Source organism: Neolamprologus multifasciatus, chromosome 4 (assembly GCF_963576455.1).
Source record: "Neolamprologus multifasciatus chromosome 4, fNeoMul1.2, whole genome shotgun sequence".
Classification (NCBI taxonomy): domain Eukaryota; kingdom Metazoa; phylum Chordata; class Actinopteri; order Cichliformes; family Cichlidae; genus Neolamprologus; species Neolamprologus multifasciatus.
The window spans coordinates 14,737,753-14,765,460 of NC_140442.1; the positions used below are offsets into that span (position 1 = coordinate 14,737,753).

Genomic DNA, 27,708 nt, shown 5'->3' on the forward strand with positions numbered 1-27,708 from the left:
ATCTTAGGTTGTTCATGTTTTCCTCTTTGTCTGTGTTGGGTAGCCCGATAGTGCTGCGTTATAACCAGACCGGTCAAGACTGCGGCAAAGGGAAATCACTGCAGGACCTTAGAAGCAGTTTAGTTTTAGGTTGTGATGTCCTCTGCTGGTGTATCATCAGAAGTGCATCTTAAGGACATGGCTGCTGCTGTTGCTACAGTCTCATTAACAAATAATATGTAACTAATCACAAATAAGATTTATTGAGGCTTGTTAAATTTGTAACATTCATTTTTATTTATTTATTTCATTTTATTCAAGGGGGATACAGCTTTTTTTGCAGTTGCTCTGTGGTTAAATTTCCTAATATACCACCAGTATTAAGACAGATTTCCTCTAACACCTCATTCTTATTTATGAATCCCCTTCACGCTACCTTAAATAAGCATATTTTTACGATTATACTCTTTTTCTGCCCTCTGTTTCCTCTTTTCCCATCCTCCCAGGTCGAGACCCAAGCAGCGGTGCAGACATTTGCCAGCCCAACATTCAGTTCTTTCCTGGACATGCTCCTGTGCTGTTTAGTATTTCTGGCTCTTTCATTGGCCTGTTTCCTTCAACCGCTTGTTACCCAGCAGAACCCATCCACACCGGCACTCATTCTCACAGCTGTAGCCACAATTTTGGAGGTCCTGGCTCTGCTGATTGCCATACGGTGAGATACTGAATGCAGGAGAGGCTCAAGCCAGTCAGACATTATCAGAAAGTCTTGAACATATTTTATTAAATTAGGAGTGCAATACAAAGAATAGAATAGATTTATATTCCCTGTTAATAAAAACTAAAACTTTGAGCAGCTCTAGGCAGGGCAGCAGTATAAAAATAGACAAGAAATATGGAAATGAACAGATAAACACAGTGAGATAGTATATACAGAAATAATAGTGCAACATGATAGTAGTCGTGTGGTACTGTAAGCACACCCTACCACCCTCACCAGCTGTTGTAGTCCTCACCACACTTGTTGACTGATAGAAGTTTGGCCATCAGGGGATGAGAGAGGTGAGTACGCTCTAAGATCCCAACAGACTAAAGCCTCTTATGGGCCTTCCCAACTTGGCAGGAGAGGTGTGTGGTCCAGGTGAGGGCAGCCTAGATGTGCACACATCATCTCTACTTCTTTCTCAAGTATGTTGAGAGAAGAATTCTTGGTACGCTTGGATTTTCTGTAATACCTTATCATTGGGGCATTATAGGTTGTTGGCCCTGCGTGAGACTGGTGGCCTGTCAATGCTGTACCCTACCTCTTTCCCCCTTGACCCTGATAAGGATAAGTGGAGGAGAATGGATGGATGGTCCTTATCATTTCCTTGTTCTTTTTAAGAGGGAAGAGATAGTAGAGACAGTGGTACTCTTATCTTCAAGCTGTGTACAACCCATCTGAGGGCTAAGTCCCAAGCTGATTTTTGGAACTTTTAATCAGAGGCTAGAGGAACTGTCTAACACAAGAATTGAGTGGGTGCTTTGCTTACCTCAAAGTATATTTAAAAGATGAGCAGGAGGGAAGACAGAAGAAAAAAAATGTTGGCGTGGTTAATATTGGACTTACAGGTAAAATCTGTGCAGAAAGAAAAAGTATAGACCCTAAAACAAAAAGAGCCAGGAAATTTTTTCCATCTAAATATATATCATATATAAATCAGCCCTTTAATAATTATATCTGCAGCCAGTTTATTAGTCAAGCTGGGATCACATGAGGACACATAAAACTATAAAATCTCTCACATGTCATCTGTATCAGTCATCATTTTCTGGGTTTCTTTTCTCTCCAGTATGGCTTTTTATCTGGATAGTGTGCTGACCTGCACTCGAGTGCTGATGACGGCCATGTCAGGCTGGATAGCACGCCACTTTATAGGAGCTGTCCTGGTGTCCCTGCCTGCTGTGGCAGTATTCTCCCATGTCGCTTGTGACATGCATCACTCCATTCAGGTGAACTAAAATTTCATGTTTATTTTATGCTTTTAAAAAGGGATCTTTAGAGTATTAAATACTGCTACTGTTGTTTGATCAAATGGTAAATGGCCTGTATTTGTACAGCGCTTTTACTAGTCCCTCCTAGGGACCCCAAAGCGCTTTACACACCTAGTCATCCACCCATTCACACACACATTCACACACTGGTGGAGGCAAGCTACAGTTGTAGCCACAGCTACCCTGGGGCAGACTGACAGAAGCGAGGCTGACATATCGCGCCATCGGCCCTTCTGGCCAACACCAGTAGGCGGTGGGTGAAGTGTCTTGCCCAAGGACACGACGACCGAGACTGTCCAAGCTCGAACCAGCAACCTTCCAATTACAAGGCGAACTCCCAACTCTTGAGCCACGATTGCCACATCGTCGTCAAGTTCTGCTTGTCTTACTTCATCTTTAATTGCTGTATGCAGTATGTAAGAAGTATTGTAGTTAGTATTGTTTACAGTATGTTCTACACCTTTTTGACTGATATTGTGTTCTGTCTCTTGTTTTCCCAGTTTACCATGTTCATCTGCTGTGCTGTCATCATAGCTATTATTCAGTATTGTAACTTCTGCCAGCTCAGCTACTGGATGCGCTCAACACTAGCAACACTGGTGGGACTGGCACTGCTGGCTTTGCTCTTCAGCTCCCCCTGCAGGTATGAGATGCATTTATTTTACTGCGGAGACGTCAATAAAAGGAAGTAATAGTTTTGCTCTTTACAACCCACGCAGTATTTTTTGGCATGGTCATTTGGTCAGTTCACTTAATTATAAAGGATAATGTGATGATGAAAATTTCAAGGAGGGAGGTCCATTCAGTCAGCTTTTGTTTATTTCTCATTCATAATCCATAGAAACACATACATCTCACTTGCACTTAACAATCTTGGTCTCTTCGATAATAAGCTCATGGCGTCATTATACGCTACATGACGTTTCCGTAAACTTGCTTTCCTGGAATTCACCTACAGATGTGCCTTAAAGTCTGTACATGCATTAAATTTACATAAGAGGATGTTCACTTGTGCATACATCATCAGACATTCCCAATAAATGTCATTGTCTGTCATTTGATCTTTAATAAGATATCCAACATACCTGACCTTATATTATCTGATGGTTTAAACTCTGGAAATCTTTGGTGTTTGCCCTCTTTGGTTTACAAATCATGACAGTGCTCTTGCAGGCATTACATCTGATTTCATGTTCCCCAACATAACATAACATGTGAAGGAGCTGCTCTAGACCAGCACCACTAGGACTAAAGAGCACAAGATCATCTGCATAGATAATATGATTGACTAGCAAATTGCCAACCCTGCACCCAGTTTTTACAGTCATCATCACAAAGATTAAACAAACTGGGACAACATTTTTCTTTGCCTAACTCGATTGCTCACTGCAAATGGGGCTGAAATGGTGTCTCTCAACATCTGGTTGCCACTTCAATAAACTCTCACATTGTATTTAGCACCCTTCTTTAACTCAACTTGCAAAATAGGGTGTGAGCGCAATCCCCAAATAGTTGCCACAAGAAGAATTTGTTAGTGTTACAGTGATTTACAAAAGTCGTGCTGTTTTCTAAATGTGGTCAGGTTCCTTTCGATATCAAGCGCAAAAAATAAATATCGATGCAATTAACAGTAAACTGTGTGTCTTAAACATTAGTAAATCAGTTTGCATGTTTGATTTAAATGTTCTCCTCCCTATATTTTGCACCCTGAAAAAGGAACTCTCGGAAATACATACATAACATGGTCAGTCGCAAAAATCTCTGCCTCAAAACTTTTGAGGCATCAATAACAAACATAAAAACTAATGAATTCTTTCCTCTTTACAATTGTGTGCCATTTCCGGCTATGAACAAGTATAATGTCCGTGAATTGAAATCATTTTTGATGTTCTTATTCCATGAATTAATGTTGCTTTTTCTCTTTCAGTGTCACTAAGAGTATGTTTTTCTGGTAAGTATGATTATTGTTGATGTTTTGAAGTGCATTATTTCTCACTTCAATCATTTCACATTAAAACAGGACAAAAAGCCTCAACTGAATGGGCTCTGTTATTATTCCAACCAAGCTTTTTAATCCATGTCAGCCTCCTGCCTACTTCCTACATTTGTCTCTCACTATCAAATAAAATTAAAGCTAAAACAAGACAAAACACACTATGCCTTCAACAGATAGTGATAGTGAAATGAGATTGAATGGGTGAAATAAGGACACCAGCCAGACTCTAGGCTCTCTGCCACTGGGGTGCTCTGACCTTCTATTCTGAGCGATGGCAGTTTGATTTTGGTGAGATGCATTGAGTTTATAGCAAATGTTGCATTTGATTATTTGTAATTGTAACAGCTGCACTATTTCTTAAATTATTCTAAACTTTCCTTTCCCTCTTTCTTCTCTTTCTCAACCAGGTCTGATGGCCAGAACAACAGCAGCAGCAACAGCAACACCTCCATTGTCATGTCTGACAGCCCACTGGAACTTGACCCACAGACCCACCCACAGGACCTTCTGGGCCGTGAGGCCTGTGTGGCCTTTTTCCTCCTCCTTCTCTTGGTCTGGTTTCTTAACCGTGAATTTGAGGTCAGTTACCGTCTGCATTACCATGGCAATGTGGAAGCTGATCAACACCGCATCAAGATCCAGAACATGAGGGACCAGGCTGACTGGCTGCTACGCAATATTATTCCCATACATGTGGCCGAGCAGCTCAAGGTTACCCAGAGCTACTCCAAGAACCATGACAATGTGGGTGTAATATTTGCCAGTATTGTTAACTTTAGTGAATTTTATGAAGAAAGCTATGAAGGAGGTAAGGAGTGCTATCGTGTCCTCAACGAGCTGATTGGGGACTTTGATGAGCTCCTACGGAAGCCCGCCTTTGCTAATATAGAAAAGATCAAGACCATTGGTGCCACTTACATGGCGGCAGCAGGACTCAACGCTCAGCAGTGTGCAGATGCAGCACATCCTCACGCCCACCTCCGAGCTCTTTTTGAATTTGCCCTTGAAATGATGCGTGTGGTGGATGACTTTAACAAGAACATGTTAGGGTTTGGCTTTAAGCTTCGTATTGGATTTAATCACGGGCCTCTAACAGCAGGTGTAATTGGCACCACCAAGCTTCTTTATGATATCTGGGGCGACACAGTCAACATTGCCAGCCGCATGGATACCACAGGCGTGGAGTGTCGTGTCCAGGTCAGCGAAGAGAGTTACTGTGTTCTTAGCGGCATGGATTACGAGTTTGATTATCGCGGCACAGTTAATGTCAAGGGCAAAGGTCAGATGAAGACCTTCCTTTATCCTAAAAGCAGCGATAGTGGCCCAGTGCCTCAGTACCAGCTCTCAGTCTCTCCAGAGATCCGAGCACAGGTGGATGGCAGCATCGGGCGCTCACCCACTGATGAAATCGCTAGCATGGTCCCTGCAACCAGCACCACTGCAAGCAGTACTAATACTATGGTACCCAGTGCCAGCACTGGTTCCCCTAGTACGACAGGGCTTACTCATGTGAAAGAGGTAGATAGCCGTGAAAGACGTCCCACTGCAGAAACTTCTGCTGCCAGGCGATCAAAGTCTCACACTGGCCTGACATCTGTACATATAACCAATCTTGAAGGACCCCCTTCTTTGTCAGAAAACAAACAACTTATCATCTCAGCCCAGCAGGATACATCCCAAAGGTCAACAAATCCCCTGAAGGATATCAAGAAGGACAATTACGAGGATGAAACTGGCGGTAATGTTGGCGAGTTAACCAGACTCTAGAAATCGTCAAGTGTGCCGCTTTCATCATCAATCCTCTACCCTTTAAGCTCTCATTCCTTCCAGCTGGCATGTGTAGAATCACTGTACATTTGGTCCTACTTCAGTTGGCGATGGAGGATGTGAAAAGACCCCAAGGTCTCGCCTCACCAGCCAAGAAGCAAGTTGTGTGTGTGTGTTTGTGAGAATATAGCCATTTTCACACATGCACTGCAGTACATAATTTTTACTAGACATTACCCAATTGAGCTGCATATAGGAGCACAAAGATTTGATCAGACTTCAAATTGGCTTCCACAGTAAGCTCCTTATAGCACAAAGTGTAGGCAATGTCCAGTTGGGCCTGTGTAAGGATAGAAAAGGCACTTATCCTGAGAATTCGCAGCAAAGGATGGACGTTATGTGTCCTGCTTCCTGCACATGCTAAGAAAGCAGCACCTTCATCTAAACCAAAAGGAGTATTTCCAGCAGCGTGAAGTGGACTTTCACCTGCAGCATGTGAGAAGGGACAATTGTAGATGTCCTGGTGGGATACATGTGTGAAAATGGCTCACGGTTGGCTGATGTTATCAAGAGTGGAGGGTAGACCACAAAGATGGTCTTAGGCAGTAGTGCACAAGAAAAGGGAAAATGTGACAGCTGACTCTGGACCTTCTCTTGCCTGTCGCAGATCCCATTATCTGCCATTAACTTATTTGATTATCTTTAAACCTTTAATCTTGATTATTTCTTTCATATGTCTTTTTAAGTGCCTTTAGAGTAGAGTATTATGTGGACTAAGCCTTTATAAATAAGGGAATAACAACATAAAGGAAAAATTATAAATTAGAAAGCTTTTTGGGAAGAAAAGCTTTGCTTTTGTTACAGGTTTACTTTTTAAACTATGTTTTGCTATGATAGTTTTGCCTTTTATTAAAAAGAAAAGCACCAATGTGTAAAACATCACAATATTTGACAAGCGAAGGGCAAAATTATGTACGAGTAAAAAAAAAAAAATGCACCGCACTAAAATCCTGCAGAGCCTGTGTCCATGTTGTTCTTGAAAACCAGAAAACGCATCAGGAAAGGCACAACGGGAACAAATCGGTACAGGCTAAAGGCAGACGAGGCTGAGCTGTGAGTTGTCGACTGAGTGTATTGCTCTTATGCAGTGTGTGTCTGTATAGTAAGATCACTTAGGCTTTAATAAGGGGAGGTGCCTATGAGTTACTCAAATGACTGAAACTGCAGGTTTACAAATAGAAACTTGTTTGCTGATGTGGCAGCTTTTTCTCTGGCCTCAGTTAAGATCTTTGCATTGCCTCAGCACTGAGGCATGATGGTCTAAACTGCATTTAATCAGCATGCTCGCAGCATCATAGGCTAACTGCTACTAGTGTTTGTGCCCTCTGCACATCCAGACTCTTGTAGGAGCTCAAACTATCTAACTGTGTTTAGTGAGTATTTTAATGGGTCCTACAAGATGCTGGCGTACCTATAGAGTGTCTTAAATTGTGTCTTAATTTCTTTTTCTTAGATGGATTAGAGAATAAAACTGCCTGGGTTAGCTATGGATTACACTGTGTGTTAGATGATTGTGTTTTAGGACATGGATGATCAAAGTGGAATGTCACAATAAAAATGTGTTTAATAGTGTTAATTGTTACACAAAACTTGAACTTTCTATCTGAGGCGTCTTAATCTACTTTCTGTTATTTAAAGGACATTACTGGATGCAAACATCTGGACGCTTTTACCGCTTCATACTTTCAGTGACATGAAAACTTTACATAACGGCACTGTAAATGCAAACGGCAGTGCACCAAAAGGTATTTCATAGAAGGGTCTCTGTGCTTTTCGCTTTCCCTTTAATTTTTTCTATCTATAATGTCAGAACAGTTTTCATCTCTTTTGCTGTTACATTTTCTTTCTTCTGCTGTTTAAAAAAAAAAGGATTGTGTGCTCAGACGTAAAAATGGTTTCACCAGTGCACCATTTCTTGACCTAAACTCTATGTAAGCTGCTGCAGCTAACAACACCTTAATAGTTAAATAGTTTGCTCGCATTGTTTTCTAAGTGCGGAGTTAGGGTAGCTTGTGCCTTTTAAATTTAAACGTGTCATATTTTAAAGTTAGTTCTTTTTCTTTGACACTTAATATTGATCCGAATTTAAAATACAGACGCTTGTGCTTGAATCATTTAATTTGATAAAATATTGAAAGATGAAATTTCAGCAGTGCCTTTTCTTGACATGTATAAGTAAATATAAATATGCCAAATATGTGACATTATTTGGATTTATTGCGGTTTTTAAATTCCTTTTTCTCTTTTATTTTATAATGTTATAATAATTTACTTATGCAGTTGGTTTAAATGTAACAACAATGGTTTAAAAAGGAAAATAACCTTCCTTTGCTTATGAGCACACAACCCTTAACACCATTCCATTTTTTTTGTTTTTTTTACACTGTAATAAAGGGAATAACCATTACTGTTCATGGTTAAACACTTAATAGTGGTCATAATTCTTGAGTGTTGAGCTACCTTTTAAAATGGAATTTTCCTTAATAATTTTGATAAGCCCTGTTGAATAAGCTGGTTTTGTTTTTTTACTCGGAACAGGTGAATCTCTGAAAGGTGTGTTGACTCACACATTTGACATGCCTTCTTTTTCCCTTGTGTCACTGCAAACATGAGCGCATCTTTTGATTTGCTGTGATTTAATGAGATGTGAGTGGCATTCTGAATCAGCGGAATGGCACAAATATTAATGCCAAAGAGTGTCATTGCCATCTCTTGGATTTTCTCTTGTTGTCTTCTTAATTTGCAGGTAGTTTGTGCACACCTTGCAGTCATCATATACTAACTGGTAAAGGCACTCATTTTTTAATGTGCAGTATGCCTTTATATTGTATAGTATCTGAGCATTTTCTAGAATTTATATAAGCGCATGTATTAGAATATTACTTGTCTTACGAACTGGGTAATTTTAACAATGTTGGAATAATACTTGCATGTGTGTTTAAAAAAATGTGTGCATTTGTAAAACTTTGTGATTGTGTGTATTTTGGAAGAGATGCTCCAATCCTAGCAGGAATGTGAACAGTGAGGCTTCAGTTGGTAGAGATTTAAGTTCCTTTTTAATCCAAACTAGCCAAATAAAACTGTGGAGACGTTGCAAGACCTCTCTGGTAGGTAGTATTGAAAAGTAGCCCGCTGTCGATCCCTCTAAGTTTTAAAGGGGACCTATTATGCTCTTTTCTGGATCATTATTTAGATTTTTGCACTCTAGTAAAGTAACTTTGGATGATTCACAGTTCTTTATCACCTTTACCCTACGCTATATGGACACATTACACCTACAAGAGCTGCTCAGCCATGTAAACTGATACCACGAAGCTCCCAGTTTACAGTTTTTGTGCTGATGTTAATGCAAGAAGAGGTTTGGGACTCTGCAGTTACTGAGTCAGCAGTAGAAAGTGTCTGAAACATAGTGTATATATCAGTCTGAAGCCTGAACTTTGGGCTTAAAGTGATTTTTTTTTTCTTTTGTACATCAACCTCATTATTCAAAACTTTTTGGTTTGTGTGTCTGATATTGTAACATAATTATATATGAGAGAAAAGAAGAAAAGCATAATGGGTCCACTTCTATGAACTGTTGCTTTCTTTGGATATGTTTTTGTATATAGCACGCTAACAGGTGAAGTTAAATTTAATAATAAATAAAGTCAGTTGCTGGGAAATGTTGTTCTAATGAATTTATAGCCTGTATACTACCAGTGATAGATTGAAACTATAGAAGTACATGGTACAAGTTTTTGTTTGTTTGTTTTTTTACTTTACACTTACCCTCAAATGTATTTCAGAAGCAAACTGTGTACTTTCCAGTCCACTGCATTTAACTGAGAGCAGCTTTTTAATTATATTTCTTAACTGATTATGCTATCCACCAATACAGGCAGCTACAAGATTTCATGCAACTTAAACATTGGTGCATCGATACACATTTATAACAAAGACATAAGCTCGACTGTGTGCTTGGCTAGTACTTCATTAGTTTTCTGTTTTCTAATTAGTTTATATATATATATATATATATATATATATATATATATATATATATATATATATATATATATATATATATATATATATATATATATGAATACACACACACACACACACACACACACACACACACACACACACACACACACACACACACACTGAAAGGTGCTTCTTCCCAAAATGTAATCATCTACTTTCACACCTCACAGAGAATCTTCACTTGATTTTTTTTATAAGTAAGTAGACATAAGTTTGATGGGATAATATGTAAGTTTTTAAAACCTTTCCTGTAAGCACCAATAGTCACATACCGGTTTATCATAGCTTGTGTACTTGATAGTGTATTTGCTAAAAGTAAAGGCTGCTTTATCTGTTTCTATATAACAGTGTATAGCATTGGCTCACGTTTTAGCCTGCGAAATACAAAAAAAAGTTCCATTTCAGGTAGCGACTGTTGGGTGTTTGAAAAGTTTGAAACAGGTAGCTCGTTTTTTCTGTGTAATCCACCCCTAGAGGCAACTTCTCGTACGTCCACATGACGCACGGTGGGGACACAGGTTTACGTCAGGGCGTCAGGGCGCCTCCCCCCTCCCCCCACAGTCTAGCTGGGAAGAAAAAAAAACTTTTTTGTATCGGAGGAATCAACAGCCGCCATCTTGACGCGGCTCATAGTCTGGATTTCGGGGGAGCATTAAATTAAAAAACCGATCGGAGCCACACGGAGCGGGCTCAAACGGCTTTTTTCGTGCAGAAAATCGAAGCGTGAGCTCTTCCGATTAGAAATAATGCAAATATGTGAGGGCTAAGTGGGGTTTTGTCGTCTCGAAAGCCCTCTGTATATTTGATTTCCCTTTTAGAGAGCGCCGCTTCTCGCTGTATCGCCGTCCCGAGACGCTTTATTTATCGGGAGACAGCGACCAGAAAAATAATCCGTCTCATAGAAAATATTTTTCGAATTTTGATCTTTTTATTTAAGCCCAAAACGGAATTTATGGCTGCTCGTTTCGACTGCAAAAAAAATGATTCTGTGCGGACGTGAAATCGGCGATCTGCGGAGAAAGGGATTCGCTTATGCTTCGTGCCATATTTTATGATTGATTTTTATTTATTTTTCTCGGACTAAAATAATTTTTGGACGTGGTTATTGAGGATAATTATGTGGGTGTTGGGTGTTGGATTATCATGGGGTGATCTTAGGTGGCGAAGCGTGGCGCTGTTGCCTATCTTTTGAAATCCTTTTTCTCCAGGCGGCGTTTCGCCAGTCTGCCAGTCAAAGAAAAGGAGGAAAAAAACTGTTAAATTGCTCCTTGGCGCCTAACAATACAAGTGACCAGCGACTGCAAACCGGGGGGCGAAGATTTGGACTGATTTCTACTTTTATTCGTCGGTGTCTTTAAGCGCTTGTAATATTTGCCGACGAGGATGGCTGACAATCTTATGGATGTGGGACCCCCCACTGCAAAGCGACCCAAGATCAATTCACCTCCCTCAGGATCAGATGGCCCAGGTAAGGACAGGGCATTGTTTTTAGTGTACCTGTTGTGACGAAGGTGTAGTAGTAATAGTGGTAATCACAGTTTTCAAGCTACACTGTGCACAGTTTGTGCCCCTCAACAGAAGTGAACGCATCATCTATGTACAGCAAAAAAGCGGTCACTTGAGCGGACTGCAACTTTTCACAGGAAAACAGCACATGGTGATGTTATAGGAATAGTTTGATTTAATCTATAGATCACAAAATAATGGCTGTAAAAGACAAATGGCGTAAAAGGGGCTCAAGCTCAATACATTTCCATCACACGAGGTTTTCAGCTGCTCAACAGGCAGAATTTGCTCCCAACTTTTCAACCTTTGTTGGGATAAATGTTAAATGCCTCAATTGTGTTTTGTCATCATAGTATATCTTAAGATACAGATAACTACAGGGCTCTGACAGCACTGATGAAAATGCTGCCTCGGTGTCTGGAGTTGAATCGCACTTTGTGTCGTGCTCCTTGACACTGGAGCCGTGCAGATTCGTGACAGCACAAGCTGTTGATAAACGTGCTGTTTGACTGAGTGATAGTCGGACTGCTAGTGAAAGATCAGGTCTTCCTCACATGCTGAAATAGGTTTTTTTTGTTTTAAGTTAGTTTAGAACACAAACTGGACAGCAAACGTTTCTGCAGTTTTTTCTTCTTCAGGGAAGCATATTTGCATATCCTTTCCTGTTGTAAAAAGCTACCATGGGGAAGTCTGAGGCGTTTAGAGGGTAGCCCAATGGTCTGCCTGTTAAGCGGTCAAACCTGAAGAGCAACTTTGCTGATCCTACTCGAGAAAGGACTTTCGAATAAGACTGAAGGACTTTTCTTTCCTTTACACGGCATGCCTCCTTACAGGTTATGTCACCCTGTGATTTGTGTTTGTGGTTAGGAAAAGAAAACATAACAGTCTATTGGCTTGTTTGATATGATGAGCTTACTTTTTGTTTTTGTCCCATTAAAATGAGAAACGAACGCATGACTATAGTAACAATGCAAGGATTGCTTCGCAATTACATGGGGACTTTTTAAACTTGAGGACATCCTTTCTTATTATGTCTCTTTAAGGTACACCTCAAAGAGTCCAGTTGTATTGAAAAATACACTTTTGAATCAGAGCTGTGGAAAACTAATATGCACTATTTTCACTTTGCTGAAAAGCTACTGCTGCAGAAGTACTCTGTATATACTTTGCATCTGTATACAGTGTAGTTGTCTACCAATTTAAGCCTTGATGACGTTAAGGGTTTACTCGTTGTAAGCATCAAAAAAGCATGGAGGGTCTTATTTCAGTAAAGGCTTGCATTTCATTGCTGGGTTTGCATTAGTTAATCGATTCCTAATAAGATTCCTAGGTAATGCTAAGAATCTTAATCTTCAAGTGACTTATTAAGCTGAAGCATCAATTTTCAGGAATATGTTGAGGTGTCAAACTTAGAATGGTGAAATGAGCTGCTCATATATTAAAATGCATGGCACTAAGGTGCTACCAAAGATGTGAAGGGGAAAGAACACAGCATTTTGTGGAGATAAGCAAAAAGAAAACCACCAAAAAATACACTGAGCAGAAATTAGGTGTAGCTTAAGGGGAGCGATAAAACACAGTCGGGGTTAATGTAAAAACTAATCCCCAGGTCGCCTACCCAGAAGGGTGGCGGGAACCTTCACATGTTTATAAATCTCCCTGTGGGAAGCACTTAAGTAGAGAATCTGTTTAAGTTTGAAATGCATTTTTTTGGGGGATGCTCAATAAGGTTTAAACCTATGTAGGTCACCCACCCAGAAAGGTGACAGAAACAATCGCTGGGCAATAAAGCAGACCTACCTGGGGCTTCTTCCTCCTCCACTGCAGTTGGAAACTATCTGTTTTAGTTGATGTTCACACAAAATGTATGTTTTTGTAAGCCATTATAGGATGTTTAGTGTTTTCCACAGGATGGGAAGCAGTAGAGATGCAGGTAGATGGTTGCGCACCCATATTTTCTTTAAAGAATTATTAAATGTTATGTTTCAAGAGGTGTCCCTTTGCATGTTTAAGTGGGGCTATATGTTAAAAATAAACAGGGCAATAATGAGCTGCATCTTTCGGATATTTCCGTTCTGCTGGTTGGATTCAGCATAAAGATTTTGCTCAGCAGCCACCGTGGGTTTGTTGCAGGAGCGCATCAAGCATATTTCCACACTCTTTGGGTTCTGCTTAGGGTGGACACCCCTCCCCCTGACCAGGGGGACCACTGCAGCAGTGCTAAACAGCTAACCCTCATGTTTCCCTTGTTTAAAGGGAAACATGAGGGTTAGCGGTGTAGCAGGCACACAACTTTTAAATTAAGAGCAAGGCAATTGTCCACTAGTAAATCAATAGAGGAGCGCGTCGCTCGTGGTGCAACACTCATTTTCTCTCGGAGACCTCCTCTAGTTTAAATTGTGGCATGCTTGAGGGATAAAGACCAACTGTGAAAAAACGATTGTTCTGTTGCTCGTCAAATAAACTGATTTCATATTCATACAAAGTAAATTGTGTGAATGCAGTCCATTCAAATTTCAACGCTAATTACTGACTGATCATTTAAATATTGTGGGGCTTCAGCGTGTTTGTCCAAATCATCGTGACTGTTATTTACACATTATATTGCCGACTGAGTCACCTTGGTAACTATTATTAGTAGTTGGGCCGATAGGAACGACATCACCCTATGCCACATCAAGCCAACTGTGTACAGAGCTGATGTTCACCGGCACAAATTAACAAAAACATCAAAGACTGCTAATGTGTGACTCTTCCTCCCCCCCCCCCCCCCCCCCCCCCCCCCCCCCCATGGTGCTCTACTCTCTTGTCAGTATGTGCCTGTGGCTTCAGGCCAGTGTCACTTGTTTTTATTTGTATGACTGAGTGGGCGTGTCAGCACCACAGGCAGTAGCAGCCATCTTCAATCCTACCGCTCACCTAACGGGTTTCTCTCTTCCTCTTTCTGGCCTCGGTGTCTAGGAGACTACCAACTCCTGGGTGTATTGGTAGTGTTCAAGAGTGCTAAAATGTGCTTTTCACCAACCTTTGGATGTGCTGGCTGATGCCTCGTGTGGCGTAATTGGTGGAGATGAGAAGCATGTGTGGCACTGGATTGCTAAAATCCTCTAAGAAAGTATTTTCAGCAGTTTAATTCATTCAGTTCCTTGCCCCAAAATTAATAAAAAAAAATATATTTTGTGATCTTAGATCGTTTTGCCCAGAAATTTTCTTGTCCATTTCTCTAAATGGTTGCGGTTTTTATAAACACACGGCCGCAAATGATTGCAGCCCCAGCTTTACATGTTTCGTGGGCAGCTAATTTTGTACATCTTGAAGTCATCATAGTTCTTATAAAACACCATATTAAACATTTTACAGTTGCAGTGCCACTCAAATGTGTGGAAAACAGCCCACTCGCACGTTTTCTCTTCACATACAACAGTACGTTTCCTATGTTTCTTTGTTTCATCAGTTCAGAGGTTTTCTTTGATCATCATACCTAATTAAAAGGGAGCAGATTGTCGTATTGGTCTTTTAAACAAGATTTAAATGTATAATTAACATAATGAGAATAATTAGTACAGAATACATTAACAACACACAGACATAGTGTTTTGTCAGAGGTCATACAAGATGTTAGTAAGTATCGTGCTCTCACTATGTACCTATAATTTTTATACAAAAAACTTTGGCGTATATTCAAATAGAAATCTTTTAGAAACAAGTTCTGTCACTCTGCAGCCATGTTGGTAACACCTTGGGGCAGTTATTTAGAAATAATAAGAATAAGCCTCTAGGTGATGTGTGCCGTGGGTTTTATGATAACAATGTTACAAAGGAAATGGCAAGAATAAGCAGCCGAATGAACCCATTGTATGTTCTTTGGCCAGTTTTTTTGAGTGTGTGCAGTAAATAATTTTTCCCATACACCCCTGTTAAGGTCTTCCCTTTGCATTGCTCACACTCTAAAGCCCCTTTTCCGTTAGTACCTGCTTGGATCGGCCGGTTTTCCATTACGATCTAGTACTACCTAACCACATGCGTGGTTGTCGTCATTGCAAAGTGTTCGCGTGTACTGCGCCATAATTAATATGCGACACGAACGCTACAAAAAAGGTGGACCTTGAGGCAAGAATATACCTGCAGCTTGGTCTGTGGCGTTTTTTCTTTTTTCTTTGTTTTTTTTTTTTTTTTTTTTCCCCTTCTAGGTAAATATTTCCCTCGTTGCCGGGTTTCAAAATTGGCAGTTTTAACTTTAGTGAACTTAGATACTGAGTAGATACTAATGGAGAAGGGCCCTTGTCCACTAGTAACTACTTGGGTTGACTCGGCACAGCTTGAATTATTTTTTAGGATTTTCCATTAGGTGATGGTACCTGGTACCAGATACTTTTGTATTGCCTACTCAGCTGGGGCTCCAAGTGATCTGAAAATTTGATGTCAACAGACTGCATGCCATGGATTGGCAGAGGTGCCATTTGATGAGTCTTAAGAGTGTCTCCTTCACGGAAATCAAAACCGCCATTTTTAAAACCCGGAAACGAGCACAAAAAATACTACCATAGTGTCCAAGTCTGACAAAAAGCCGAGCAGCAGGTTCACCATCACTTCAACATTCTGCTTTGTTGTGGCGTTTGTGTCACATACAGATAACGTCACGGGACTTTTGGCTGTGTTGCTGTAATGACCCCATGATTAGGTGGTAATTGATTGTAATAGAAAACGACCAATACCGGTTTGAGTTTTGTCCAACCTCCTCGCTTTGAGCCAAGTAGGAACTAGTAGAAAAAGGCTATATGTGGGATGTCCAAGGCAGCTAGCTGAACTGAACAATTGGCTTTGGCTAAAATTTTTATTTTATTTTGTTTTATTTTTTAGTTAATGTGTGTGAAGAAGGCAAAATTGCTCCATTTTCCTCATTTATAAAGTCTTGATTTCATTGTTGGTTTATGTCATTTTTTATTTTATTTTATGTTTGTATTTATTTTTAAAGAGCTGTAGTGGCTTCATAGTGTAGTGGTTTACACAATTCCCTCATTCAATTCTGCGAGGAGAGACGGATCCCTTTGCAAAAGACATCAAACGCTACCCGCTGTGGAGACACCTTGTGTTATCTTTTAGTAGCTTTTATATTAAGGCAGTATTCGCGTGTTGTGGTTGCCAGTGCCGCAGCATACACGATACATTTGTCGTCAAACTTGGTGCACTCAAAAGTTTCCTCTCTTTCAGGAGGTTACCTACCTTAAAGGAGGAACTATATGAAAAGCAGCTTTTCATATAAATGGTCACAAAGTCATAAAAACGGCATTTAGCGAATTATCTGATAATAGAGAAAATTGATAAATGCCAGATAAAAAGTTTGGTAACTGAATGAAAATAAATCTAGAACCTCCTGCAGTTTATACTTCCACTCCACATGTGCAGTTTCACAACGTAACTTTAATTTACAACAAGTCCAACAAAATTGAGGTCTCTCATCGGAGTGTTTGAACAAATGCCATGCTAATTGATGGTGTATGGACAAAGAACAAAGCACAAACACAGGTCGGTTCCTGCCACAGAACATTGGCTGAAAAGGCACGCAATGATTGCTGCTAGAGTTTAAAGTAAAGTTACCGCAAGAAACTTGTTAACTTGTTGGCGAACTTGGGTTCTAATTCACTCACATGTTGCCTGCATATCTATAGCTGATATAGCTCTGCTGTTTATCCAGCATTAGAAAGACACCCCATATCCACCTTATCATGTTGTTGCGTTCTTTTCGTGCTGATGTCTTTTTACTGTCTCACATTTTCATTTTTTTCAGAAAAGTTGTCTTTCCTTGTTTCGGCCTTACATGCGTTAGGCACATAACCGTGTTGGCTTGATGGAGTGATTGTGTAGATAACAGCTGAACACATTTTACAGTCTTTACTTCACCCCCTCTGCAATTAATCTTGTGACTTTACTGATTTTGGAAATTATTGCACTAAAATGAAAGGGGGACAAATGCCCATACAGCTTTGAGCCATGTAACGCGAGCTTGCCTGTGATGACCTGTTTTCCAGAAATTGTAATCTCTTCGCAAGAACTAATGACACTGTCTGTATGTCCTGATTTCTAATAAGCATTTCTATTGTGCTATATTCCTTTTTTGATGAGAGGGGACGCTTCAGATCCAGCTCAATTTCTACAGCAGGTGCTGGAACCATCTTAGCTGGATGCAGCTGCTGTTTATATGACCCAACACATTGGTATATGTCAAATTTGTTAAGTTTGCAATTAAAACCGTTTTTGGCTATTTTCTCTTTTTCATAAAATGAAGCTGCCAGTAGGGCAGGGCAATATGGCCAAGATTTTTCTAGAGGAAGTAAAGTTCACAAGTTTATAGTAGGAAAACCTGTGAAAGGATAATTAACAGTTGATTTTGTCTCCATTTTGCTCATGGTCTCTTCATTGGTTTGTTTTCGGCAGCATGAAACACTTTGCTTTTAGCGTTGGCTCTCTGTTACACAACCTGTAGCTGCAGTACATGTTTTAAGAGGCATACAAGTCCATCCAACCATCCATCCATCCATTTTCTTAACTGCCTATCCTACCTGTCTGCGGCCAAATTATATTCATTTAATTAGGATGTTTTTCAAACACTTGCCATACGCAAAGCCTATCTAATGGTTATAGGGGAGCTTGTGTCCTTGTGCTTTCATCTGGTTTGCAGTGCAAATTGGAAGTGGGACACTTAATTAGTTTGATTTTCTCCGTAGACATTTATCCAGATTTCTTATAAATTTAATGTTGCTTTAGTACTGCTGTAATTGCTCTGGATTTTTTTTCTTCCTTTGTTGTTAGGAGAAACTGAAGCGCTTTACAACTGTCTGCTACCAGATGAAGAGAAATGTCGTCTTCAGAGAGAATAGTGTGGGATGGTGGGATTCTCTGAATAGTGGTTACTACCATTTCCCACTACTTGGCATGTAGTTAACTGCTTCAGACCGTACTTTTTATTTTTTGGATAGGGTCATCATATTGAAGGTCTTAAGCGTGCTTGCTGGGTGCTTGCTCTTTGCCTACACATAGTTCACATAGTTTTCTTGGTCCACCAAGTCTTATTCCTCTAACCTTAAGATTACCTCCGGTATTTTATTTAATGTTTGTGACTAAAATATTTAAGCTTTTTGTAGTATCTGCCACATATCATTGAGGAACATGTTTGATTATACTCCAGTTGTAATTACCTAGTGGCCCTAGACATTGAGCCAGGCGTGCGTGCGGGTGTGGTTGTGGTGCTAGTAAAATGTTTATTGGCTGGCGTTCACAGCCACGCTCACGCCCCTACGTTAAGGACCTTGGCATAAATGCGATTTGGACTATAACCTTCATTAATGTTATCTGTGTGTTGAGTATTCATGTTTACTCATTCTTTGCACCACAAGAGTGCTCCGAGTTTCAGAGCAAAAGCTCCCCTCTGTATGATATTTTTTTGTACTCGGTGTTACTGTAAGGTCATAGCTGGGGCTGTGTTACTTTATTATTTTACTTTTAAGTTTGCTGTGTGTGAATGTAAACATTGCACACATGCAAGAGTTCATCTGCAGTTTAATTATTTTCTCTGTTCAGCCTGATTGTTTCTAAACTAAAGGTTAGTCAGTGTGAAATTTCAGAAGTGCCCTCTAATTGTCTAAAGTATTCACTCACCTATACAAATCATGGAATTCAGGTGTTCCAATCACTTCCATGGCCACAGTTTTAAAGTCAAGCACCTCGACATGTAGACTACATCTACAAACATATGTGGAAGAATGGATTTCTCAGTGAATTCCAGTGTGGTACCATGATGGGATATCACCTGTGCAACAGTTCAGCGATTAAGTTTTCTCACTACTAGATATTCCACAGTCAGCTGTTAGTGGTATTATAACAAAGTGGAAGCGATTGGGAATGACGGCAACTCAGCCACAAAGTGGTAGTCACATAAAATCAGAGAGCGGGGTTACTGGATGCTGAGGTGCATAGTGTGCACAGGTTGCCAGATTTCTGCAGAGTCAGTTTCTACAGACCTCCAAACTTCATATTTGGAAGAATGGCCATCCAAACCTTACATCACCAGCACAATGCTGAGCGGCTGATGCCGTGAGTAAAGCATGCTGCAGATGATCAGACTATGTAATAATGGAAATGGGGCTTTAGTTCCAGTGAAAGGAACTCTTATTGCCTCAAAGACATTTTTGACAATTTCATGCTCCCCACCTTTGTGGGAACATTTTGGGGATGACCCATTTCTGTTCCAGCATGACTCCTCAGCAGCACATGATGCAAGGTCCAAAAAGACTTGAATGAACATGTTTGGTGTGGAAGAACTTTACTGGCCTGTACTGATTCCTCATGGAGCACCGTTGGGATGAATTAGAGCAGAGACTAGGAGCTAGGCCTTCTCATCCAACATGAACATCTGTTCTCACAAATGCACCGCTGGAGATTGGTCTAAAATTCCTAAGAAACACACACATAAGTTAAAGTTGTGAAAACCTCCTGAAAGGACTCTACATATGCTTAAAAAGGAAAAATGATTAGGTTATTGTTTTGTATTTTTATGGCTTCATAGTCTAGTGATTTGCACATGCTTCTAACAAGCAAAAGATCCCCTGATCACTCCCAGGAGGGAGACATTAATCCCATCTTCACTACATCCTCTGTTTGATTGTCTGAGGGATGTCAAAGACTGGTTATCACATAACTTTCTTACTTTAAATGAAAAGAAGACAGAAATTATCATTTTTGATAGAAATATGCCTCTGGGACAACTGACTGGCACATTCGGGCCTGTTGCTAACCACCTCAGTGATGCTGCTAGGAATCTTGGAGTTTCTACTGTGGTAAAAACCAGCTTTCACCAACTACGCCTAATTTCTAAGGCTAAACCTTATATACCACGCAAAGATCTGGAGAAACTCATTCATGCTTTCATCACTTCAAGACTGGATTATTGTAATTCTCTCTACTTGGGCCTACAATCTTCTCTTCTTCAGCGTTTGCAGCTGGTCCAAAATGCCGCAGCACATCTCTTGACCGGCACTAGAAAGTATGATTCTATCGACCCTGTTCTGGCCAACTTACATTGGCTTCCTATTAAATACCGAATTGATTTTAAAAGCTAGCTGATCTAGCTGACCTAGCTGATCTCCTCTGTCTGTATAGCCCTCAGAGAGCACTAAGATCATCGGGCCAACTGCTCTTAGTGCAACCTAGGTCTCGGCTGAAGACCAGAGGAGACCGTGCCTTTGCCGTTGCCGCACCCAGGTTATGGAATACTCTTCCTCTTCATATTCGCGCATCAGATTCCATTCAGTCTTTTAAATCGCGTCTAAAAACGTATTTGTTTAACCTGGCATTCAAGGCTAATTAGGGTAATTTACATCTGGCTTTGCATTTAGATTATGTAATTATTTTATTTTATTTATATCTGTAATTTATATTTTATATTGTGATTTTTTTTTTATTTTTGTTTTTATCTGTAGCATGATTTTACTGGAAAGCACTTTGGTGTACTTCGGTCTTTAAAATGTGCTATATAAATAAATTTTGATTTGATTTGAGGGTTGTGTCACAAAAGGCATTCAGTGGAAAAATCTGCCAAATGAAAATATGTTGAGCCACCCACTCTGGTAGCCCCTTCTGATTAAGAGAGCAGCTAAAAGTACCTTTTATTGTTCAGTAACTTCCATAAAGACATTGATTCACTCCAAACCACTATGTACTTTCCCCCATTGTTTTCTGATTGAATGAATATATAAATAAATACATAAACAAAACATTGCTGATTTCCAATAAAACTTTGGACGATAATGGATGATATTTGTAATGTAAAAGAACAGAACTTCTATACAGCAGGGCTTGCAAAATTTCAAAATCACCTTGGGCAGGAACTCTTCAGTTTTTGGTAGCCCAAAATAAATTTAAGTAGCCCGAATAAAAAAAGAGATAATTTTTATTGTATAATATTGTAAAGGAAACAAAACATCAATCAAAAAAAAAAGTTAAAAATGACAATCATCAACTCAAATATCTGTTTTTAATTGAACAGAAGTTTCTGTGAACTTGTAAGAACTGTGTGGGACAGGGGTGGGCAATTCCAGGCCTCGAGGGCTGGTGTCCTGCAGGTTTTAGATCTCACCTTGGGTCAACACACCTGAATCACATGATTTGTTTGTTACCAAGCCTGTGGAGAACTTCAGGACATGTTGAGGAGCTAATTTAGCCATTTAAATCAGCTGTGTTGGTTCAAGGACACATCTAAAACCTGCAGGGACACTGGCCCTCGAGGCCTGAAGTTGCCCACCCCTGGTGTAGAACATGAATCAGTCTGTCAGATTCTGAATCTGAAATTTCCACTGAAGTCACGGATGAGAAAATGCCACTCGACGTTGAGGACATAGCATCTCCTTCATCAGCTTTCTCTTCTGGTGCATTGCCCTCCATTTCACTGCTCTTTGTTCTTGTCGGGGTTTTATGATCCAGGTGTCTTGAACCTTTCAAGAAATCATCCAGAAACGAATCGACTTGTCAGGGCAAAGAGATTCAACTGTTTCCCCATTAATGGAGAGTTGCATGCAGTCATTTAGTGTTTCAGGGTGGTACGATGTGTTGTCTTCACTTGGTTCATGCAAGAATATCCTCTCTCACAGATGGCTGTTGATGGAATAAGTGTCAGCATTAATTTCACCACCGCTCTTTATACACAGTTTGTGCAATTGCAAAATGAAAGTGAAAGCAAAAAACAAGCAAAAACTCAAATGCAATTTCAATACGTCACATATTGAAAGAGGATCATTGATACCAATAACATAATTACCCAGCTAAATTTGCGAAAGAATGCAAAAGCACTGACATGTTTTTGCTTCCTATGATAGCCCGATGGGCAGGGCTGAGATAGTTTTTAGTAGCCCGACTGGAAAAAACGCTAGGGACACGTTGGGCTAGCAGTTTTGCGAGCCCTGTACAGTCAGCTAATAACTAACTGGTAGCTTATTGACTAATTCTTGTTTTCCTTTCTCTCTTCTTCAGATCTCGTGTCACTGTTTGACCTGGAAAATGACCTTCCTGATGAGCTCATACCCAATGGAGACTTGGGAATGGGAATGTCCTCTAATGGTGGCCCAGGTGCTGGTCCTGGTCTTAACTCAGTGGTTCCTGATGCTGCTGCGAAGCACAAGCAGCTGTCTGAGCTCTTGCGACCGGGAAGCTCAAACAATTTAGGAGGTGGCCTGCCACAAGGAAGCATGGTGGGAAACCAGCTAGGTGGTGTGCTTGGTAAAAATACACTAGGGCAGGGATCCCCCAATCACCAGTCTCCCCAGGGCCAGAAGGGAGGTCCAGGACAAGGCAATGGAAGTGCAGGCATGGGCTTCAGCCAGCCTATGGGCCAGGTTCATGGTGGCATGAGCCAGACAGGACAAGTGATTAATGGGGCTATGGGACCAGCAGGGCGAGGGAGACCTGGTCTTGGCATGCAGTACCAGGGCCAGCCCATGCAGGGGACACAAGTGGGTGCTGGACCTGGAGCTGGAAGCAGTGTGGTGGGAGATGCACTCACACAAGGAGGGCCACAGATGGGTGCGCACAACACGATGAGTGCACAGCAAGCAGGAAACATGAATAAGGTAAGGTTTGAAACTCTGCTCAGCTAACTTGAATACCATATTTTTCAGACCATAAGGCCCATTAAGCGAAACAAAACAACCTCAGCTCATTTTTCTTGCTTCCTCCACTTCCGTACCATTGATTCATTAATGTTGAATTGTCTCGCATCTGCTCTGTTCACATGTTTTTGCAGTATATTAATGACTAACCTCGTGTTGTGGATGGATTATTTTAGCTGTTCTCCTGACTGAAGTTTGGTCCGTTTACAGCATCCTGCCATGCGATTGCATTTGTCGCTAACCATCGGGAACCCTGACATTAACTTTTATTGAGTGGAAAAAGTTATCATTCATCCTCCAGCTTCACTGTGTTTAGGGCTGTTCGATATAAACAATATGTATCAGATGACAATATAAAAACATCTATCGGTTCCTTTTACGCTATTGTTTGTTTCGTGGTGTCGCAAAATAAACTGTTTACGGCAATATTTGCCACTACAATGGTCATTGTAGTGGCAAATATTAATTTCCTAAAGTTCTCTCTTTCTGTTATATTTAATATAACCACACTACGGACGGACAAGTGCCTGTTTTTATGCGTTGTCGTGCTAAAAAATAAACCTTAGACTCAAACGTTAGAACAAGCTTTTCCCCGCAGCACTTTGTGTAAAAAATACTCACAAAGAAAACGGCAGGCATTACAACGTATGTCTAAAAATGTATCGCTTCATGCATCGGTTAAAACACTCGACTCCAGGTACGCGACGCCCAGCTGGAAACACTTCACGCAAGTCGAGCTGCCCGAGATTCACAGAATTTACAAAAAATGATACATTTTTGTGATTTATATCGTTATCAGGACGATGTCCTAAATCGGGATATGAGATTTTGGTCATATCGCACAGCCCTAACTGTGTTTATGTTATGCTAACATAGCTGTGTTGCTAGCGATCATGTAGCACATCATTATATACCAGCTACAAACGTAACTGCTGTTTAGTGTCTTCATTTATGTTGGAAGTGACAGCAGAGCTGTACGTTTTAATTTTTTCAGAAATCTCTGTCAGAACATGCTAAATCATGTTTAGGTGGAAACTAGCAAACTTTCTGCTAACTTCTAACTCGGTTAAATTTAATAAATTCTCTTTTCATGGATGCCTGAATGTTAAACTTTATTGTTCCACCTGGCAAAGCAGCAACGCTGATCATTTTATTAAAGATCAAAGAATTTAGACTGTTTTTATTTCTCAATGATGTTGCAGTGTTTTTTTGACTTTGGGACCTGAAGCAGAGTTTACACCCACACTGTCGATTTTTGAGAAAGTTAAAGGATTTTAAGTGCGCCTTAAAGTGCAAAAAATACAAGTACGTACATTCTGAATAGGAATTCGCTCAGGCTGTAGTCAGTGGTGTCAGTCATTGTGGTCTTACATGCTGCAAGTTGACACAACCAGGGCAAATGTGACGAGACCTGAAAATTGTGTCATTGTACTTCTACAAAGCGAGTCGAAGTTTGTGAATGAAAAATAATTTCCATGATGTGCTGCTGGTGCAGTTGGTTGTGATAATCTTTACTTTCACAGACTTTGAAGTGCTCATTGTGAGAACATGTCTTTCCTTTTGTCTGAGAGCTTTGCGGTTTGACAGGAAACCAGGGTTAAACCAGCAGGCTAGTTCTCACTAAGATTATTTGAACAGACATTGCCACATGAAAAAAAGCCCCTCCTTTCCTCATATAGACACATACACAGTAATATAGGACTGTTTGTGTTATTTCATTGTTTAACAACATGTATTGCTTTGTATCTCCCTTATATATTATGTCATTTGTACGAAACTGAAACTGTCACCTTTTAATCGTACTGAGACACCATGATTATGTTTGAGGTGAGGAAATGGGGTAAGAAGAATAGGTCTATTTGAACCAGCTTGTGAGGAGTATGATGTGCGATCAAGAAGTTTTGTGATTCGATTTGTAAAAAGGAAAACGTACTGTACCTGATTTCATAGCCATAGTTGTCTACTTGTGGACCGAGTGTAGTCTGATCAAATTGTTGTGATTTTTGTGAGGAAAAAGGTTAATTTAAAGTAAGAATTTTTAAAATATATATATATATTTTTGTTTCTTTTGTTTGGGCAGTGTGAAATGCACTTCACACACGTACACACACGCACAGTTCTTTGTCGCCAGATGCCACGTCTATTTATTGTTTACATATGTTATGACCGACCACAGTCTGACAGCTCCGGTCTCAGCTGATTTCCAGCCTCCCCTCCACTCCTCTCCCGTCTCACTATAAAAGGGAAGGAAACCATCATCAGTCCAAACGCCATCAGCTGTTCTCACCTGCGTCTCCAGCACCGCCCCGTTGAGCTCACTGCACCACTCCTCCCCTGCAGCCGCGCCCGGGACAGGCAGATATAGCGAACACAATTTTTAAATATGGAGCAATTTTTATCTTTTTAACCAAACAATTCATGTGAGCTGCAAGTAACATAGCATGATTATTATTTGAGTTTTTTTGAAAGAATTGAATTGAATTGCCATCATACAGTAAAGTGGCAATAGACAAAAAAACCCTCCACCTTAAAAGAATCAATTAATTTTAGTACAGCATTTTTACATCTGTCATAAACGTTTATTAATCATACTGTAAATACTTAAAGAAGAGAAGAAAATTAGATTCACGGAGAATGAGGGGAAAGAGTCGGTGCTTCTTAAGGCCGCTTTTATGCTTAACCCACTCAGCACTGCTGTTTCGGAGTCACTTTAAGTAGCCATGCACCGCTGCCACTATTGCTAGGTTGACAATATGTCAAGTGTAGAAGCTAAGAGATTAACAGGTTACACATAAGGAGATTTTGACTTCTCAAATCAATGCTTGCGGTTTTGACCTCTTCTCTTCCTACATCAGCGGTGATGTGGCAACATTTGTCTCCAGGTGCGTGCGAAGCCACCACTTTTATTATGTCTGTGAAGGTTCTCAGTCATCCAGGTCATCGTAGTCAAAGGAGCTTGCAAAGAAGTCCAGACGCTTTTCTTTGCAAGCTCCTTTGACCACTTTTATTATGGTGTCTTTCCTCAACTTTGCTCGACTTGCAAACAAAACTTGTTAGCGCTGAAATGGAAGAAGTTGAAATGTGAAACAAAGCGTTTCTGGACCCTTTAAAAAAAAAAGTTTTCTGCAGAAGTTCTCATGTTTTCCAATTGTTGCTGCAATCTCCCACTAAGCCATCTGGAAATTTCTGTGCTCCTATCGTTGAAAGTCATGTAGAGACCAAACGGCTCACGCTCTCGTGTCTCCAGCCCAGCTGTGCTGCCCGGGCCAGCTTACAAGCTAAAACAACACCAAAGCGCACTGCACGGAACAACAGAAGCTGTCACGTCATTTTTGGCGCGTGCCACCGTTTGCAGGCAATAACTGCCTGTAATACGTACAGATCATCAAGTGGGAGAATCCATGTGGGAGGCCGAATGTGTGAATGAGAGAGCGGCAGCAGGAAAGCATCTGTGTCTCTCTGAGTGGAGAAGTGGAAGGGGGAGGGGCAGGCAGCAGTGCAGCGCTCTGCTCAGCTGTTGTGCAAGCTTTGTGTTGTCACCTCCCTTTTTTTTTTCCTGGGCAAGCCCTGCCCAGCAGCGAAAGCAAAGCAGACTGCTGCTTTGGCCACCACAGAACAGCGTCAAGCAGAAGCGGCAGAACGGTTCAAGTTGAGGGTATCAGAGGGAACAAAAAGCTAATGTCGGCTGTGGTAATAAATGGTGGTCAAAGCTCTTGATAAAGGAAGTATCTGTATGTGTGACCTTAATGTTGTGTGATCGAGTCTGTTAATTTTGCTTCTGGTGAAGCCTGGCAAGACGCAGGAGATGATTGAAACTGAAATTTTATCCAAAAAAAAAAAAGGAAATATGTTATTTTAAGAAATTGAAATAAGCTCCTGGAACACTCTTTTAAGAAGATGTCGCACTTGCTGGCTAATAAACGGGTGTTATGTACCTTGAGCTAATTTTCCAATACGCACACAACTTTGGTAACATAGATACTGAAGAGTATTTGTAACCACATGCTTTTGTTCTTGCAGGTGACACATTAAATTGTCATTTTAATCAGTTCTACTTTCACTTGTTTTCTACAAAACACGTTCTCTGGGCGGCAGTGTTAATCGAAGCTGCAGATTCATTAGTTGTAGAGTACTATAACTTATGGACACGTCAGGATTTTCCAAGTCTGCTGCCAACACGTCTCACCAAAAGTTTCCTTCGTTGGCTGGGAAAGCAGGACGGTTCTGATGTCTTTCGGTCTCTTCATCCATCTTCCTTTTATTTGGGATCATTTTCTGTGGACGATGGCGCAAATAAATATGGCCAACCTTTTAAAATCAAATGACTGATTGTCCACATAGTGGTATGTGGAGTAATCACTGGTGGGGGAAGGGGTTTAACCAAGAGGAAATGCTGAACTGTGTGTGTCAGTGATTAGTTCGGATTGCGAGTTTTCATGCACGGCAGCTAATTTCTGTTTACCTTCAGTCAGAAGGAGGACAAATGATTCGTATAAAAATCTGCTGGTTTGAAAAACTGCATGGAGCCCATGCTAGCTCCTTCACACAACAGCATTTACAGCTTTTTTTTTTGTGTCATTCCCCATTTCCCTGTGTCTCCCCACAGTGGAAGTGAAACATGTGGAGTAGAGTCATAAAGCCAAACACACGAAGGTTGAATTAAACTTGAATTATCTTTTAATG

At 40.5% G+C, this 27,708-nt stretch overlaps 2 protein-coding genes and 2 long non-coding RNA genes across 8 annotated transcripts in view; 3 read left to right on the forward strand and 1 right to left on the reverse strand.

Annotated features, from left to right (window-relative positions):
• adcy9b (adenylate cyclase 9b) overlaps nucleotides 1-9,498 on the forward strand; it is a 43,018-nt gene extending 33,520 nt beyond the window's left edge. The window contains exons 6-10 of one of the 2 annotated variants that reach the window (XM_085157910.1): nucleotides 486-694; nucleotides 1,812-1,971; nucleotides 2,514-2,656; nucleotides 3,941-3,964; nucleotides 4,417-9,498. In XM_085157910.1, coding sequence (XP_085014036.1) covers nucleotides 486-694; nucleotides 1,812-1,971; nucleotides 2,514-2,656; nucleotides 3,941-3,964; nucleotides 4,417-5,776 — 1,896 coding nt within the window. In that variant the 3' untranslated portion in view covers nucleotides 5,777-9,498. Of the gene's footprint in view, nucleotides 1-485; nucleotides 695-1,811; nucleotides 1,972-2,513; nucleotides 2,678-3,940; nucleotides 3,965-4,413 lie in introns of both variants that reach the window. The other variant, XM_085157908.1, reaches the window with a different exon arrangement.
• On the reverse strand, nucleotides 1,818-4,508 carry LOC146520068 (uncharacterized). The gene is made up of 2 exons (XR_014873860.1): nucleotides 4,414-4,508; nucleotides 1,818-2,677 (listed from the first exon to the last, which is right to left on the reverse strand). It is a non-coding gene; the product is annotated as an uncharacterized LOC146520068 (long non-coding RNA).
• Nucleotides 9,499-9,976: 478 nt separating the features above from the next.
• crebbpb (CREB binding lysine acetyltransferase b) overlaps nucleotides 9,977-27,708 on the forward strand; it is a 40,658-nt gene continuing 22,926 nt past the window's right edge. For 2 of the 4 annotated variants that reach the window (XM_085156711.1, XM_085156713.1), the window contains exons 1-2: nucleotides 9,979-11,330; nucleotides 22,391-22,986. In XM_085156711.1, the coding sequence (XP_085012837.1) occupies nucleotides 11,246-11,330; nucleotides 22,391-22,986 (681 nt within the window). In that variant the 5' untranslated portion in view covers nucleotides 9,979-11,245. Of the gene's footprint in view, nucleotides 11,331-22,390; nucleotides 22,987-27,708 lie in introns of all 4 variants that reach the window. The other 2 variants (XM_085156714.1, XM_085156712.1) reach the window with 2 other exon arrangements.
• LOC146520070 (uncharacterized) lies at nucleotides 11,337-22,246 on the forward strand. The gene is made up of 2 exons (XR_014873687.1): nucleotides 11,337-13,918; nucleotides 14,064-22,246. It is a non-coding gene; the product is annotated as an uncharacterized LOC146520070 (long non-coding RNA).